At 37.0% G+C, this 18,284-nt stretch overlaps 1 protein-coding gene across 2 annotated transcripts in view; it reads right to left on the reverse strand.

Moving 5' to 3' along the window:
- Positions 1 to 18,284, reverse strand: part of FANCD2 (FA complementation group D2) — a 50,657-nt gene that overhangs the window by 19,569 nt on the left and 12,804 nt on the right. Inside the window, exons 15-28 of one of the 2 annotated variants that reach the window (XM_055558215.1) lie at positions 14,987 to 15,130; positions 13,393 to 13,527; positions 11,786 to 11,917; positions 10,376 to 10,486; positions 7,198 to 7,307; positions 6,057 to 6,117; positions 4,884 to 5,003; positions 4,373 to 4,446; positions 3,933 to 4,079; positions 3,282 to 3,382; positions 2,866 to 2,981; positions 1,720 to 1,828; positions 863 to 973; positions 483 to 595 (exon numbers count right to left, since the gene is read on the reverse strand). In XM_055558215.1, the coding sequence (XP_055414190.1) occupies positions 483 to 595; positions 863 to 973; positions 1,720 to 1,828; positions 2,866 to 2,981; positions 3,282 to 3,382; positions 3,933 to 4,079; positions 4,373 to 4,446; positions 4,884 to 5,003; positions 6,057 to 6,117; positions 7,198 to 7,307; positions 10,376 to 10,486; positions 11,786 to 11,917; positions 13,393 to 13,527; positions 14,987 to 15,130 (1,584 nt within the window). Of the gene's footprint in view, positions 1 to 482; positions 596 to 862; positions 974 to 1,719; positions 1,829 to 2,865; positions 2,982 to 3,281; positions 3,383 to 3,932; positions 4,080 to 4,372; positions 4,447 to 4,883; positions 5,004 to 6,056; positions 6,118 to 7,197; positions 7,308 to 10,375; positions 10,487 to 11,785; positions 11,918 to 13,392; positions 13,528 to 14,986; positions 15,131 to 16,278; positions 17,976 to 18,284 lie in introns of those variants that run through there. The other variant, XM_055558216.1, reaches the window with a different exon arrangement.

The raw sequence follows: 18,284 nt of genomic DNA on the forward strand, positions 1-18,284 counted from the left end.
AATAACTGGGATCCATGTGGTTTAAGCTATTTCACAAACCAACTCTGTGAGTGGTACTATTATAGGAAATTGTTAAGTATCTGTATTAAGAAACTATGCTAAGCATTTCATGTTATCTCAATTCACTGAGAAGGGAATAATGTGGGATCAGATGAGGAAAAAAAGCTAAAAGAAGTATATTTAGAATACATCCAAAGATGGAATTTGATAATTGCTACAAGATAATTCAAAGTACTCCTGGGGTGCAAAAAAGGGAGTAATATGATCAAGAAAATAATGAGAAGAACCAGTGTGTGGTAGTGATAAATATTTCGAGTCTCACCCAACCTCTGCTACTGACAGGGTCACTGCAAGGCCTATCAGAGTTTGATCACCTCTCCTTTCCATAACTTTTCTCTCTGTGAAATGCATAGGATAATGCTAGCCCTTGCTAATTTCACTGGGTTGTTACACACCTTCATGGAGACTCATCATTCCAATACCTTTTCCTGTTGGCTCCTCTCAGCTAGTGTAGGGTCACATTCTGAATTATCGTCCTTTGAAAGCACATCAGGGGAGGATGTTTTGCCGCCATCTGCTTTTCGTTTCTTTCCTCCTTATGTTTCAAGAGGAGAAAAGTAACTGAAATAATCAGTAATCTTGTTTGCGAAATATCACTGCCTTCAAGAAACAACCTGCTAAAGACTACCTAGAGATGAAGAAGTTAATTTTATAACCCTAAGTTACGGTTCATTGATAACCATGCTAAAGAATGGGTTCAGTTATATAACCTCTCCCATTACTGATGCCTTGACACACATAACCTCTAAGTCAATTCAACACAACACATAGGAGGACACGGAGTAAGAGGAAAAGAAAATACCTGTCTTTCCTTGCATTCTGATTTTTGCTGAAACGGCAGTACTGGTATGAGGTGTTTCTTCTAGAGTTTCCAAGTCAAAGTTTGCAAGGGGAGGAACATAGTCTGGGGTGACTGAAACAGAGAGCAGGAAGCTCAATGTATACCAACCATATACCACGGTTAAACTTGAATGATAATCACCCAAGTAGCTAAAATCTAGTTTCCAGAACTACCAAGCATGGATGACTATCTATCAGATGCTTGCAGGTCATGTGATGCTAACCATTTTGGCACAGTAAAATGGCCAAAGATAACTTATAGAAATACTGCATTAATTGATTATGGTCAACTAACATAAAATCATTCTAAATAAAGATATAAAGTATCCAAACAGCTAAGAACTAAAAATAAACTTACATTTAAAATCTAAAGATAGTAGCAATATTTGGTCACATAGTTGTTTTACACACAATTATTTAGAGAGCCTGAGGGAGGCTCTGTGTTTTCCCCAGAAAATCAAGCTAGAATTGTAAAACAAGTTTTCTTAATGGTCAGAGGGTATCAAGAGGCCTCTCAGCTGTACTCATGATGATGTTCAGGAAGGTAAGGGGCACTGGAAGTTTGACATCTGAAGAACTAAAGTAATTTACAAAAGCCCAACCAATGTTTTATATCTTGTCTTTTCTCAAACACCAAGGTCTCCTGGAGAAAACAATATGAGGAAAATGGCTGTATTCATTTTTAAAAATTTCTGTTGAGCAAACATTTTCTTGTCCCACATGAATTAGGGGCAGCTATCATTGAGTCTGGCTTAAAGGCTGTCCTCTTATCTCCTCACTATTGCCCAGCAGGGTTCCCAGCCGGGACCCTTCCCTCACCTGCCAAGTGCTTTTCCAGGAGTTGCTGCAGTTCTACAATGTGCTTTAATCGGGTGAGCACCTTCCCCTTCATCTCGGGCAACTTTTGCCGACAGAAGGCATTTACAACCTGTAGAAGTACAAATCATATCTGTGAACTGTTCAGATTTTAACCTCATTTGCATTATTCAGCAAGGGCTAAAAGAGCCATTCAGTGAAAGGATCCATGAGCCGAGTGAGCAATATCAAAGTCTTCTCAGCAAGGTGCTGCGGAGAAAAAACGCCCTGGGCCAATACAGGAGGATCTAACTTTTAATACCAGTTCTACTTATTCCTAGTTAAGTAACAAGGCAGAACCTGTTACTTAACTTAACAGAAGTTAAGTAACTCTCTGCAGCTAGAGAGTACAACCTTTGGTGAAACAAGTCCAAGGTCTGCTACTTACTAGTTGTGTGACTGGCCAAGTCTTGAACCTTTCTGTGCTTCTATCTCTTTATGAAATGAGAATGCAGTTGTGTGGATTAAGTGTGAATAAAGAAATTAGCCCAGCATTTGGCACATGTGTTTGATAAATTTTAATGACTTTGAACTCTCTGTAACTGCAATTTCATATGAATAAAGCAAGGATAGTAATACCTACCCTGCCTGTACTATAATACAGTTGTCAGGATAAGAAGAGATCATTAAAGTGAATAAATATTCTTAGAAACAATATGCATGAGAAAGGAAATGTGATATAGATATAAGATGTTATTGTCATTTTCAATGTATTTCATTATTATTGTGCATTTCATTAAGTACAAATATATTCTAAAAGATGGTGAAAACTATCTTCATTTGATCTCACTAAATCGAAATATTAAGCGCATACCTGTAAGGAGGAACAGTACTTTCACAGTGGAGAAGGTGAAGTTATACCATGCAGGAAGCAGAATAGTGTGAAAAGGCTTAGAAGCAGTAAAGCATGGGCAACATTAAGTGAATTCTAAGCATTTTGATTTGCCTACATCAAGAGGTGCATGTAACTAGGGAAGGGTGGGACACAATCACCAAAGAGACACACAGGGGTTAGAGGTTGGTGGGCAATTTTTAAGGATGTCAAGAAAATAGTTTCCTTTCTAGAGAAATTACAGACAGTAGGTGAAACGTCCCAATAACTCTGCTCACCTCTCGGAACCAGTTGAGAGTAAGAAATATGAGTGAACACAAGAATGAACGTTCTTTAACAGACATGGACTGGAGTCTCTCTCCAGCCTCCAGGTCAGTGAGGAATATAGGACAATCTGAAAGAGAAGAACAAACATTTCTAATCTCTTTTAGTTGAAGTCAACAGAACCTGGATGCTGCCCCCAGAGCTAGGTCTCCTTCTACTTATTTCCCCCTTTAATGGGTATTTTAAGGTCAAGTTTCAGTTAGTCTCAAAAATACCCTCATACCATGCAGCATCAACAAATATAACTTAAAAGTCTCTGTAAAGTTAGAATATTCCCTCCCCTCCCTCCACAAGTACCAATGTACCACTTCCCTAAGTTTACCAAAAAAAGGTTACAAAGAAGAAAGAACCTGATAACTTCATTCTATACCTAATAATCCATCAATCTCCTCCAAGTTTCCATTATGTTGTCTGTCCACACAAAGTCTCAGTAACCGGAAATAGGGAGCCAGGCATAATGGAGAAACCAATCTGGGAAGGAAAATCCATTTCTAGGTCACAGTTTATAGACATATTAGTCCATGTTTATAGAGACCCCGATCTTGTAATTAACAAGTTTTGCCCAAAATAAATGTCTACTTTTAAAAACATGACAAAGAACATAGTGGATGCTCAGCAAATAAATAATGAACTGAATGGGAAGAAGACACAGCTAAGTGTGAAATATCCACGCATTAAGATAAAGTACAGGTAACACAGAAGGAATGCACATGACTGGCATAGGTACACAAACACATTCCCAGGTGGGGAAAAGAAACAGAAACAAAAGCAGCCTCACAAAGTATCTGTTGGCTGTCATGAGCCATTGCAAATCCCAATCCCAGGATCTGGGAGAAAACAAGGAGTCTGATCCATTCTTGGTAATGCATCCAAATACCACCTGTCTTGGAAGAAATGCTTTTCAATCAAGTTGCCAACAGATTACAAGAACTGTAGCATTCCTTGTGAACAAGAACTGTGTCATTCCTTGTGAAGATTCAACATACCAACAGCGGTTTTAGAGAAGAAAAAGTATACTGACTTTTGGTCTGATTCCTGCAAAGTCAGTGTACTCCCATCTTTCACAAAGTCCTGAGAGAACAACAGTGGCAGGAGGTTGATGACAATCCCATCACAACTATCGTAGTCTTCTAGTCCGTAGAGTGCTTTCACAGGAAATGGATAATCACTGCAAAGAGAACCCAGAATCTGAGGTCCCAGCATCAGGGTATGGCAACTGTATGGGAAAAACCACTAGGACAAACCAGTCTTCTCTATTACGAGAAGTGAGAAAGAACAAGTGGGGAATCTTCTAGCAATCCTGGAGCTGGGACTGCTGGGGTGTTGGGGTTGGGAGGAGGGAAGTTGGAGGAGTAGGATAGACTTGGATGAAGTCAAAGACATTCTGAGATTGGTACCAGCTATCAACATAACAAAATTTCTTTACCAATATAACCATGTCAGTGGGTAAACAGCACTTACCCTTCTGGAACATCACAGGCATCCACCACAAACGCATCTTGGAAATCACTAAAGATGGTCTGCCCAAGCCATTCCTTCAGGAAGCAAACAAACAAAAAGGTCTGTGTAGCCCAGGATGTACATCCTATAAAGCCCTAAATAAACTATTATCCTTTCTGAAGCCTGTTTCCTCATTTCTGAAAAGAAAATAAAAGTAATACATACTGCATTATTCTGATGTGGAATAGACATAATACATTAAAAATGCTTAATACAGTGCCTGGCACAGAATAGATGGTGGCTTTTAACAACATCATTAACCAAATGATCATGATTCTCACTCTTAGTACGTGAAGGAGGCCTCAGAAGAAAGGCCTGGGACAGAGTGAGTCAGAACAGCCTTCCCAATTAGAATACGGGAGAGCTCACAGGCACATCTATTTTTGCAATACAACAGAGAGAAGGATTTGAAGCATGTATAGTAAAGCAGCCCTTGAGCTTCACTGTTTTAAGAAAAGATACTTGGTCTAACCAGGGCTTCTGGAGCTAGCCTTCTTCCATGGATCAGGTTGGCAAATTCATCATAATAAAGTCCAGAGGCCTGAGGAGATTGCTCACTGCAGGAATGAACCAACTGTAGCAAGGAGGTCACCTGAAACAGTCGAAGAGAAAGAATGGTCCAGTCCATGAGTTGCTGATGCTTCCTAGTTAAAAACTATTCACTCCATTCAACAATAAGTTTTTCCCTTTCCAATTGCATTGGCAAAGCTCTCATCACCACCTCTCACCTGAGGTTTCCCCTAAGCCTCCTGACCAATCCTTTCTTTTCAATCTTACCTCTTTTCCAATCCAGACACATGAACCAGATTAATTTTTCTAAAGCAAAGCTTGGATTATGCCATTTCTATGCTAAAACCCTTAAGGACTACCTCTGTGTAAAAATTAAATCAAAATGTCTTGATTCACATTCAGAGCACTCTGTTTTCTATCTCCAAACTAGCTCTATCTCCAGCTCTCCAATTATACACTTACTTGTCCCTACACTCTAGTCAACCTGTTACTCTTCAAACATGGCCCTCCTATTTTGCTCTCTAGGAATTTACAATTTAATAAGGAGATCAGATACAGAGTTAAAATACAACCCAAGCCAAAGGATTTTAAAGGCCAAAAGAGTAGTACAAATTACAAAAGCTATGAGTTCAGGAAAACATATTTTGAAAAAAAAAAAAGCACTCTTTGTAAGGTGACAATTGTTGTTCAGTTGCTTAGTCGTGTCCAGCTCTTTGCAACCCCATGGGCCACAGCACACCAGGCTTTCCCGTCCTTCACCATTTCCTAGAACTTGCTCAAACCCATGTCCATCGAGTTGGGGATACCATCCAACCATCTTGTCCTCTGTCATCCTCTTCTCCTTCTGCCTCCAATTTTTCTCAGCATCAAGGTCTTTTCCAATGAGTCGGCTCTTTGCATAAGGTGGCCAAAGTACCGAAGCTTTAGCTTCAGCATTAGTCCTTTCAATAAATATTCAGGACTGACTTCCTTTAGGATTAACTGGTATGCTCTCCTTGTAGTCCAAGGGACTCTCAAAGAGTCTTCTCCAACACCACAATTCGGAAGCATCAATTCTTTGGCACTCAGCCAACAGTGACCAGAAGCAATATCTCAGTTACTCATAAACATATCCAACCCCAAGACAAGAACTCACCTGGGTGCACTGTTCACTGCTCAGCTCTCCACTCTCTGGGGCCAAATTGGAAGATCTACTTCTAAAAACAAGTTATTTTATATTCACATCTGTAATATTTTACAACAACCAGCAATAAATTTTTAAAAATTGGCTTCCCTAAGATTAGGGTGGAGATGAAATCGAATGAAAGCACAGCCAAGTATTTATTAAGGCCTTACAAAAGGTGGATTAGAGCAAATGATGGCTACCTTAGTTTTTTTTTAAGTGTACACTAACTAAACTAGTAAAAATCATAAGGGCAAGCACTTGGCATTGTTCTATTTAATGATCTCAACAACTCTATGAAGTAAATACTATTAATATCTTTACTTCACACATTTGAACAGAAACAGAACGGTAAAGTGATTTATCCAAGATCATTCAGCTAAGAACAATGGAGCCAGTATTTGACCCCAGGCAAGCAAATGGCTCCAAAGAATGAACTTTTAACCAGTATACTATGCAGCCTCTACAGATTACTAATGCTAACTCTAAGGATGTTTCTTGAGCTCCAAGGAATTCATGACAAATTATTTCCAAGAAGCATGAACTAAATTTCATGACTTCGCAACAGTAACAACTTATCAAGCCCCAAGCTTCTATGAGATGTTACAATTGTGGAATCAAAGAACTAGTATAGGAGGGAAAATCCACAAGAAGACCTTATTTATATCACAATTAAAATAAATAAATTAATTTTTTAAAAAAAAGAAGAGTTTATATCAAATGAGGTGTTCCAGACATGAAAAACACAGTAATGGAGAAACCTGTATTGTCTAATGCTTAAGATTGGAGCAGATGCAGAAAAAAAGCATCCCAGGAGGATCAGGGTTCCCCTTTTGTGGAAACATGTTCTAAAACTTAATTTCTTAGCAATCCCTAGTTTTAAACAATGAGAATGTAATGACTATGATCACAATTCTGCAAAAATTATAGGTAACATATACAGTCAAGATTTAAAAGAACATGGAAAAGTAACAACAAACATTTGCTAACTTCTCTTATTATGGTTTTAGTTCTTCTGTTATAATGATGTCTAAACAATGTAACACCTTATTTTGTAAGACAGCAACTCAATTAACTGACCATGAGCCACAGAAATCAGAATTTCCATACATACCTATCTGCTGCCATGACGCCAGCCATGGTGACAGCACCAATAATACCAATAAGCTTGTACTTGAATATGGTGCTAGAGAGCTGTTTTCGTATCACCAGGTGCATGTCATCCTGCAAGGAAATAATGGTGAAGATGTTGGAATGGTACAGCAAGAGAGTCAAATATTAGAACCAAACAACCAGAACAGCAAGGTTTCTATCATTTATTAACTGTGTGGTCTTTGATGAGTCACTCAATCTTTTTGAGTCTCAATTTTTTTCATCTATAGAAAGGGAAAGGTTTTGTGAGGATCAGAGACAAAATTACAAAAAATTCCAAGAACAGCGTCTGTCACATGGTAAACATTCAATAATAATAGCTATTACTCTTACTGCTGGGATAGTTGCTTGATATGGATAATGTGAATTATCATGTTGTTGGCTGCTCAGGCAGTAGTAATCAAACAGAAAAAAAAAGTGCTTAGGAATAAATTTAACAAAGGAGGTAAAAGACTTGCACATTGTAAAAACTGCAAAACATTACTGAAATAAATTAAAGACCTAAATAAAAGGAAAGGTATTCCATGTTCATGGAACTAAAGACTGAACACTGTTAAGATGATGATATGCTCATTCAATGTAATCATTTTAAAAATTCTAACAGTATTTTAAAAATATTTCTTTTTTTAGGCTGCACTGGGTCTTAGTTGTGGCTTGTGGAATCTTCACTGAGGCATTAGGGCTTCTTAGTTACAGCATGTGGTATTTGGTTCCCCAGTCAGGGATCAAACCTGGGCCCCCTGCATTGGGAGCTCAGAGTCCTACTCAGTGGTCCACCAGGCAAGTATCTCTAACAACATTTTTTACAAAAATAGAAAAACCCATACTAAAATTCATATGGAATTTCAAGGGACCCCAAACAGTCAAAATAATTTTGAAAAAGAACAAGTTTGGAGGGCTCACACTTTCCAATTTCAAAATTACAAAGCTATAGTAATCAAAACGTGCTACCAGCATAAGCATATTCAGACCAACAGATAGAATAGATCCTAGAAATAAACCCTCACAAATATGGTCAACTGATTTTCCACAAAGGTGCCAAGCCCACTCAATAGAAAAAGACAAACTATTCAACAAAAGTGCTAGAGAAAACTGGATACCCACACACACAAAAATGAAGTAGAACCCTTACCTTATACCATATATAAAAATTAACTCAACGTGAATCAATGATTTAAATTTAAGAGCTAAAACTACAAAATTCTGACAAGAAAACTTGGGGAAAATTTTTCATGACTTCAAATTTTGCGATTTTTTAAAAAAATAAGCATGACACCAAAAGCACCAGCAAAAAAAGAAAAAAAGACTGAGTGGACTTCATCAAAACTGCACCCAAGGACACTATCAAGACTGAAAAGATAATCTCAGAAAGGGAGAAAATATTTCCAAATCATTTATCTGATAAGGGACTAATATCCAGAATATATAAAGAATTCCTACATGTCAACAACAAAAAATAACCCATTTAAAAAGTGAGCAAAAGGACTTGAATAGACTAAAGAAGATATACAAGAACCAATAAGGATACAGTAAGATGTTCAACATCATTAGTCATCTGGAAAATAGAAATCAAAACCACAATGAGATACCACTTTACACACACACTTATCAAACAAGTGTTGATACGGATGTAGAAAAACTGGAACCCTCTATTGCCCATTAGAATGCAAAATGGTATAGCCACTGTGGAAAACAGTTTTGTGGCTCCTCAAAATGTTAAACATAGAATCTTCATATGATTCAGAAATCTCACTCCTAGGTATATACCAAGTATATACCCAACTGAAAACAGGGACTCAGAAGAAATACTTGTACAGTGTTCATAGCAGCATTCTTCAAAATAACAAAAGGTGGGGAAAATCCAATATCCATCAATGGATAAACTAGTTACAGTCTATATATACAATGGAATATTCAGCCATAAAAAGCAATAAAGTTCTGATATATCCTACAACACAGAGGAACTGTGAACACATTATGCTAAGTGAAATAAGCCAGACACAAAAGGACAAATATTGTATAACTATTTAAATGATCACACATTTAATGTGTGTAACTATTTAAATGTGTATAATGTGTATAACTATTTAAATGATCACACAAATTCACAGAAAGTAGGTAAGAGGTTACCAGGGTATAGAGAAATGGAAATGGGGCGTTATTGCTTAATGGGGATAGAACTTCTATTTGAGATGATGAAAAAGTTCTGGAGACAGATAATGGTGATGGTTGCACAACACTGTGAATGTACTCAATGCCACTGAACTGTATAATTCAAACTGGTTAAAACAGTAAAATTTATCTTATGTATGTTTTACCACAATTAAAACATAATGATGTAGCTCTATTATTCCTGATATGATGAAATCTTCAAACTATACTGCTAGATCAAACAAGCAAAACACAAAACAAGAGGATAAGGTGTGGAAAACAGTTATATGGGTAAATACAAATTTGTCTATGCTCAGCACATCTCAGAAAGCTATAAGCTAGTAACAGTGATTGCCTTTAGAGAATCTCAGCCTCGAGGACTGAGAGGGAGGGTACATTCTTCACTACCTTTCCATATCTTTTGAATTTTGTACCATGGTGTATACTACCTTGCCAATTCTTTAAACTTAGTGAAAAAAAAAAAAGTTGTCCAAAGACCAGTATGGCTTACTGCCACAAGGTGGCACTGAAGATGCAAAAGAGCTATGAGTTGATTCCAACCCAATCTTACTTTAGACATTTTGCTTGGCTTTGGCTTTTTCAGTGAATGGTGTTCACAAAGGAGAGAAGCCCCAGACGGAGTTCACGTTAGATGGAGATGTTCCTTATGGAACAAGAGTATTCCCTGTTTTTCCATGGCCCCTGGTACAGAACCTGAATGGCTTTTCTTAGTTTCATAATGTGCAGATTACAGGCTCATTTCCATACTAACAGACTGAGCTCCTAAAGGGCAAGTCTAATACACATCTACTGTCTCGGTGCTTGGCATACAGTAGGCATATAATGTTTGTAGCAGCAAAAGAATAAACAAATACTAGGATTATGGCTATGTACCTTAGTTATACTACTACACAGGCTGTGGGGATTTTGTTCAACAAATTTCAACTGAAGAGGTTTAAAAGATTCTTTCTCAACACACAGTTACTTACCTGGATGTGACTACTGGCTTCATGTTCTTTGCTAAATGCCAGTGTGCTGAGAATACAAAAGAGTTTTCGTATTTGCTGAGGGGACATATTATCCAGATAATCCAGAATGCCCTGGGAGAAAAAAAAGTCAACGATGAGATTAGCAACTAACTTTTCTTTTTCCTTTAAATAAAAAAATTAAAATTCTCATAAAAGGCACACACACAGATAGCCAGGCATGTTTCACAAAAGCTCAAGTTCTCTAAAACTATGCCTCAGAGCACAAAGGGTTGATATTCTACTTAGTCATCCTAACATAGCTCCTAGTTCTCCCTATACTTTTTCTCCACGCTTCCCTTTTTCTTAGTGAAAACAATATTCTGCCAAAAGTTATGTCTCTGACCTTACTTCTCAGCTTGTATTCTATGAATTATTTATTCTTTCTTTACAGATACGGAAGGACTTATGTCAAACCCCATTAAAGCCCTTTACCAGCTCCCTCTTGTCTATAAAATAAAGTTGCAACACTTAGGCTCGGTATTTAAGATCCTTCATAATCTGGTTTTCGCCTCCCACCTGACCCTATCTACCAATCTTACTTATCTTACTTGTCATCTCTCAAGCACACCATGGACATAGGTGCCAGTTTGCTTCTGTTCAAACTATTCTCTGCCTAGATATTGGAAAAGGCAATGGCACCCCACTCCAGTACTCTTGCCTGGAAAATCCCATGGACGGAGGAGCCTGGTAGGCTGCAGTCCATGGGGTCGCTAAGAGTTGGACACGACTAAGCAACTTCACTTTCACTTTTCACGTTCATGCCTTGGAGAAGGAAATGGCAACCCACTCCAGTGTTCTTGCCTGGAGAATCCCAGGGACGGTGGAGCCTGGTGGGCTGCCGTCTATGGGGTCGCACAGAGTCAGACACGACTTAGCAGCAGCAGCAGCCTAGATATACTTCCTTTATTCTTTCTTGACAAATCTCTTCTACCTTTTAAGAATCACTCTAATATTATCTCTTGTTTGAAGATTTCTCCAGTTTCCCAGGCCAAATTAATTATTTCTGCACTGGTGTATCTATAGCACTTTATTTAGAGAATTTGTCATGTTGTATATATAGTGACGTACTTATACATCTTACTTTCTATCATCAAAGGCAACGACTACCTTTTATATCCTCAGCACCCAGAATAGAGCCTGGAGCATCATTAGGTATAAAGAAGTATTTGCTGAATTAATAAATATATAGACAGATGAGTTATTTTTTCTATTATTTTCCCCATCACCCCACCTTCATCCCCTCCACTTCTACAAATTATAGTGCTCAGTATTTAGCATAAAAAATAAATTGCTAACAAGTTATCAGGTGTCTCTCAGATATATGTAAGAAAGAAAAATGATTGAATATATGTCAATGGTAGGACTAGATACCTTCACAAAGACAGCATTCAGCCTCATAGCAGATGGGCTTACAACTACCAACTCGAGGAGGACATCCAATGCAGCATCAACTTCGACTTCATTTCCACTGCAGACATGGGTCACTAGGGCACCAATCACTTCCTATGCAGAGAAAAGTCAACACAACTGTGTGAAGCTAAAACACAGTACAGTCATCAAAAAGAGGTTTGTGCCTGAGGCCATTCCAATCTCAACCTGGTTAAAATCCCAACTGACCTCATTCCATCACCTACTTCTATAAACTGGTTTCATTACCATTAGATTCAAGAGGTTTAGGATTATGTCTCTAACTACACTACCATCCAGTCTTGATTTACTCCCCATATTTTACTAGTGAGCACTATCTAAGCCCTCTAGATTTTGCTTCCTGGTATTATCTTTCTTTATTCTCGTAAGTGTCAAATATTACCCATTAAATTGTAGTTGTACTTAATCTTATTAAAATTTACTGAAAAGGTGGCACTCAAGAAGCTAAAGGTTTTAAAGATTTTTTTTTAAGTTAGACTTATTTTTTCAAGTAAACGTGGGTCATGATGGTGTCTCTAAGACATTAAGATGATTCTCCACAAATATCTTAGATGTCACTCTGCCCTTCCTTTATACTGCTGTTTCACACCAAATTATAGTGCTCGGTATCTAGCATAAATAGATCTCAAATGCAGATCAATCTTAAATGCAGATTTATTTGAGATCTCAAATAAATCTCATAAATAGATTCTCAAATGCAGTAGCTATCTCATGCCAAATGTCTATTACTCCGCTTTAAATGTGTTTTTTTTTCCTGCTTTAAATTTTAAAAATTTTATATTATTCATTTTAAAATTCTTTTTTTGGCCACACCGTGGGATCTTAGTTTCTTGACCAGGGATCAAACCCACTCCCCTGGCATTAGAAGTGCAAAGTCTTAGCCACTGGACCACCAAAGAATGTGCTTTCAAATGTGCTTTACTGTTGTTAATAAAGGTATAACATAAATGACCAACACAAAACAAGACACTTTGTTCTTTGTTCTAATCACTTTCCACAAGTACAGCCTTCCCTCTCTAGAAGTGTGCTAATAAATGTGGTGTCTGGTATTCATGGAAAGAGGGTTAGGCCCTCGGGCATTTCTCTCTCGTTTGTTTCTCATGACACCTTTTTCAGGATGTCATGATAGTGCTTGTGATAAATACACATTTAAAGCGGAGTAATAGACATCTGGCATGAGATAGCTACTGCATTTGAGAACAATTTCAGGATCAACTGGCAGTAGATTATTAGCAGTAAGTTTAAAACTGCCATTCCTGTACTGTGAAAACTACATGATAACCCCACGGCAAATGTTTGTTTCAAGAAGACTGGAGCAAGACTGAGAGAATTTGAAGATCAAAACACAGAGTTAGATCCTCAAGTCCAATCCCTTCATTTAGAGACTAGGACTAGAACTAAGTTTTCCCAACTCCCAGTTCAGAGTTCTTCTTTCTTCAATGCCTTTCAACCAAAAAGAAACAAATATTGGATCACATGCAAGTCATTTGGGATGGCATTTTTTTCTTTTTCCCTGTTCCCTCCTTCCCAAGATAAATATTTCAACATACCTGCTGGCAGTAAGTGTCAAAAAACATAAATGAATATCTGTATAGAAGACTGCCAAACAAAATTATGCTCTGGTCTAGGGAGTTCAACAAACTCTGAGCCAGCGACAAAATGGATGGACAAATATCCTTAAGAACCTTGAGGAGAGAGGAATAGAGAAAAATGAAGCTGTGGAAGGGACTTCATTATCACAGCACCTAGAGCTGCTATTGCTAACCCTTTTAAGATGTCAGAGTTCTCCCTAATTCTTATTTTAATTCAAGGAATTTTAATCTTTGTTTTACTCAGAATAATCCTTCATTCTGAGCTTCTCTTAGAATCAGTGAAATTCAATATATGGATAAGAATTGACCTTTAAACTCAAAGAAGTTAAATCACAAGCCTAATAGCTTGTAATCTGCCCAGCTTGGGACAAGAACCCAAACTTCTAAATTCAAACTTCCTCACTTAATCTTATTGTCTCCCTGGGGATACAGTGGGGCTGTTCTTCCCTGGTTATGATTTTAAATCAGTCTATAAGGTTCAATCTAATTAAACTGATTTCTTTTAAAGTACATCAAGAGAACTGATTATGTCCTAACAAGAAGGCCGTAGGTGGACATGAATGGAATCAGAATAAATAACCAGTTATTAAGTTCAGTTTCTTTAAATGGGTATAATGCTTTACTGAGGAAGATGCAATAAAAAATTGTATATGGTTTCTGCCCTCTGCAAAATTATAGACCAAAACACATATCAGAGCACAAATAAGCACAGAAAAGACTGTAAGATAAAATAATACTAACTTTAAATAAATTCCTAAATAATCAAGTCTTAAGACTCAACTACATATTCTCATTAATTCCTAAGCCCCAAACCTCTGGTTCACCCAGTTTTCAAAGAAGGTGTACACTGTTAATATCCTGAATATTCACCTGGAAAATACCATTTCTAGATTATAAAATTCCATATCAAATGGTTTATACTTCAACAAGAATGATCACCTAAGGGTCATATGCTGAATGGCTAAAATAGTAATAATTCAAAAGATATAAAATTATGTCTCTACTAGCATTCCTCTGATAATGTTATACTCAAGGGTTTTTAGAAACTACTTATAACAGGATACAGAAGGCAAGTTTGCCAAAAGTTACAGATCACAGAGAGCTAGACAATTAAAATGATTAATATATAAAATTAAGATTCAAAAGTCTCAATGGACTTGAACAATGGGTTGAAACTAATATGATAATTTCTAAGGGAGATGTGAAGTTCAACATTTTAGGTCAAAATGAAATTATAGAAGATGTGAATTACAATATTTCCTATAAAAGAAGAATACAGGGGTTGAGTCTAGTGTTCAAGGAATTGTTGAACCAATTTTGTGCTTTTTTTGCTAAAAAGATGAAAACCAATCTTAGTTTGATTTTATTAATATTTATAATGTCACAATCAAGGTGGTAATAATCCCACTATGTTCTGAAATATACTAAGCTCCCTGTAAAACATTATTACCCAGCAAAGGTGGCGGTGTCATGATTTCCACACACGGTAGGAAAGGTTAAAACAACCTCTGTAACTTTCAGACTAATGCTGCCCGATTTCTCTGACACTTACCAAGTTATGAATATAGAATGTACCCTGTAGCAGATCTTCTTCAAAGCAGCCTGATCGAATCTTATTTCTTAGCACCCTCTCAATGTACTTCTTTGTCTGAGTGTTGGTGCTATAGATGATGAGAAGCATTGCCAGGTCAAAAATCTGTTGTCAATAAATATGCACCAACAGGAAAACAGTTTATTAAATCAGTACATTTACTACAACAAAACAGCAGCTCTCAACTTTTTCCATTAAGACAAACACTACTCATTTGCTCAACATAATCCCATGGGAGTACCTACAGTTTCACAAAACCTAGATTTTTCAGAGAAATGAAGTGTCACAACTATTAACCACTGGTATCCTTTAAGAAAATATTGAAGGGCTTCCCTGGTGGCTTAGTAGTGAAGAATCTGCATGCCAATGCAAAGACACAGGTTCAATTCCTGATGAGGGAAGATCTCATATGCCACAGAGCAACTAAACCCATGTGCCACAACTATTTAGCCTGTGCTTTAGGGTCCCAGAGCCATAACTACTGAACCCTAAAAGCCCAAGAGTCCATGCTCTGCAACAAGAGAAACCACTGCAATAAGAAGCTTGAGCAGGGCAATTAGAGAGTAGCCTCCACTCGCTGCAACTAGAGAAAAGCATGTGGAGCAATGAAAAGCCAGTATAGCCAAAAATAAATAAATTAAAAATTATTTTTAAAATATTGGAATACAAGTAAAAGTAGTATTATTACAGAAACAACTTTGAATAGCTTCACATTTATTAAAGAAAAAAATCACCTGCCAAATTCAGTATGTATTTTCATTATTATTAGGAAAATTACTTTGTGAAAAGTTACAGAGACTGAAAATGTCAATCTGAACATGGTTATATAAATTATGATGGTCATTTTCAACATATTATGTGGCCATTAAAAATGAGATATACTATATTTTTTGACAAGGACATTCACAATATATTGTGAAGCAAAAGAAAAGCAATCTGCAATAATCACAGTAAGACTCCATTTGTATAAAAACAATATACAAGTACAAATATGCGTAAATATAAGAGTGAGCATGCTTGTGCTTGCACACATATACAACTGGGATGTGAATGCACTGGGATGACCCAGAGGGATGGTATGGGGAGGGAGGAGGGAGGAGGGCTCAGGATGGGGAACACATGTATACCCGTGGCGGATTCATTTCGATATTTGGCAAAACCAATACAATATTGTAAAGTTTAAAAATAAAATTAAAAAAAAAATCTGGCAGAACGATAATCCAGAAGAGTGGCACAGAGATTGGAGGTAAACTTTATTTTACAGATATTTAGATACTTGTGATGTTTCTCCCTCCCCAATTAGCTTGTATTACCTATGTTTAATTTAAAAAAAAAAAAAGAGAGGGAGAGTTTAAAAAGCCAAGCAGGACAAAAAAGAAAAGAACAAACTACTAGGAACTTGCACAACTCAACAGCAAAAATACAATCCAATTAAAAGATGGTCAGAGAATCTGAACAGTCATTCTTCCAAAGACATACAGCCAGCCAGCCAACATAAAAAGATGTAAAACATCACTAATCATCAGGGAAAGGCAAATCAAAACCACAATGAAGCATCACTTCACATCTGTTAAAATGGCTATAATCAAAAGGACAAAGAATAACAAATGTAAGACAAAAATAATAAAGGAGGGACAGCAAAGGGAACCCTTGTGCACTGTTGGTGGGAATGTAAATTGATACAACCACTATGGAGAACAGTGTGGAGGGGCCTCATAAAAATAAAAATAGAACTACTACAGATCCAGCAATCCCACTTCTGATTATGCATTCGAAGAAAACAAACACTAATTTGCAAAGATATGTGTACCTCCATGTTCATTAGAGCATTATTTACAATAACTGAGACATGGAAACAACTCAAGAGTCCACTGTGATACACACAGAGAGAGACTATTATTCAGCTACAAAAAAGAATGAAATCCTGCTATCTGCAACAACATGGATGATCCCTGAGGGTATCATTCTGAAATACATCAGACAGAGAAAGACAAATACTGTATGATCTCAATTATATGTGGAATCTAAAAAATAAAACAAAAATGAATTTACAGATACACAGAATAGATTGGTGGTTGCCAGAGGTGATGGGAAGGAATTGGTAAAATGAGTAAAGGTACAAATTTCAATTATAAAATAAGTAAGTCACAGGGATGTAACGTACAGCATGGTGAATATAGTTACTGATACTGTATCACACATCTGAAAGCTGCTAAGAGAGTAGATCTTGCAAGTTCTTACCACAAATAAAAAAACTTGTACTAGCAGTGTACGGTGATGGACATTAACGACTACTGTAGTGATCATTTTGCAAATGACTTATACAAATAACAAATCCTTGCATTGTATGTCTAATATTATCAGTTTATCAATTTTATCTCAATTAACATTAACATATATTGTTAGATGCTCTAATTAATAAAAACAAAAAACAACAAATTACTTGGGACATCCTTTCACTGATGGCCCAACTCAGACACCAAAATTAGGAATGGATTATAGCAGAAAATACAGCTATTAAAAATGAAAATAGACAATGCAGAAGCACATAAAACATTTATGACACAATGTTAAGAAAGTCAGAACACAAAATTATATTTATACAATGAATAGAAAGCAGTAAAAATAGCTATGCAGGAAGCCAAGGGTTATGCAATAATAGTTGTCTTGGATATTTTGATCACCCTCCTATCCTGCCACCACAAAAAAATGAGTTTTTCATTATTTTATTCAATATCACAACAGCTTTTAAAATAGTCATCCAACAACTGAATAATTCAACTAACAAAACCCCCCAAAAACAAGAGATTTCAACTAAAGAATATCCTTAAACGGAACCAATCAGCACATAAGGAACTCAATCATCTGGCTTCTTGACTGAAGAAAGCATTTCCAGAGTTAAGACAGACTCAGTATCATGACCCCGGTAACAGATGGACTGTTTGATTCACTCATCAGGTAAAAGAAAGTAAAACATGAAATGTTATTATCGTGACAATTCCATGTGAAATTGGAGGAAGGGCAATCAGACAGAGGGACCTAAACACCTGACTCATGACCCAGGTGACTCCAGTGCTCATCTCCCCATGGGAGCTTCTTTGACTGCAGTTCACTGTGACTGTCTGGAATATTACTATTTCCCCTTGTGGATATTTTATTTCATTGTATTGCCAGAATAAAGACCATCTGGCAAGCCATCCTTTCAAAATTATCTTCCTATCCGATGGATGGAGGAGCCTGATGGGCTACAGTCCATGGG

Source organism: Bubalus kerabau, chromosome 20 (genome assembly GCF_029407905.1).
Source record: "Bubalus kerabau isolate K-KA32 ecotype Philippines breed swamp buffalo chromosome 20, PCC_UOA_SB_1v2, whole genome shotgun sequence".
Classification (NCBI taxonomy): Eukaryota; Metazoa; Chordata; class Mammalia; order Artiodactyla; family Bovidae; genus Bubalus; species Bubalus kerabau.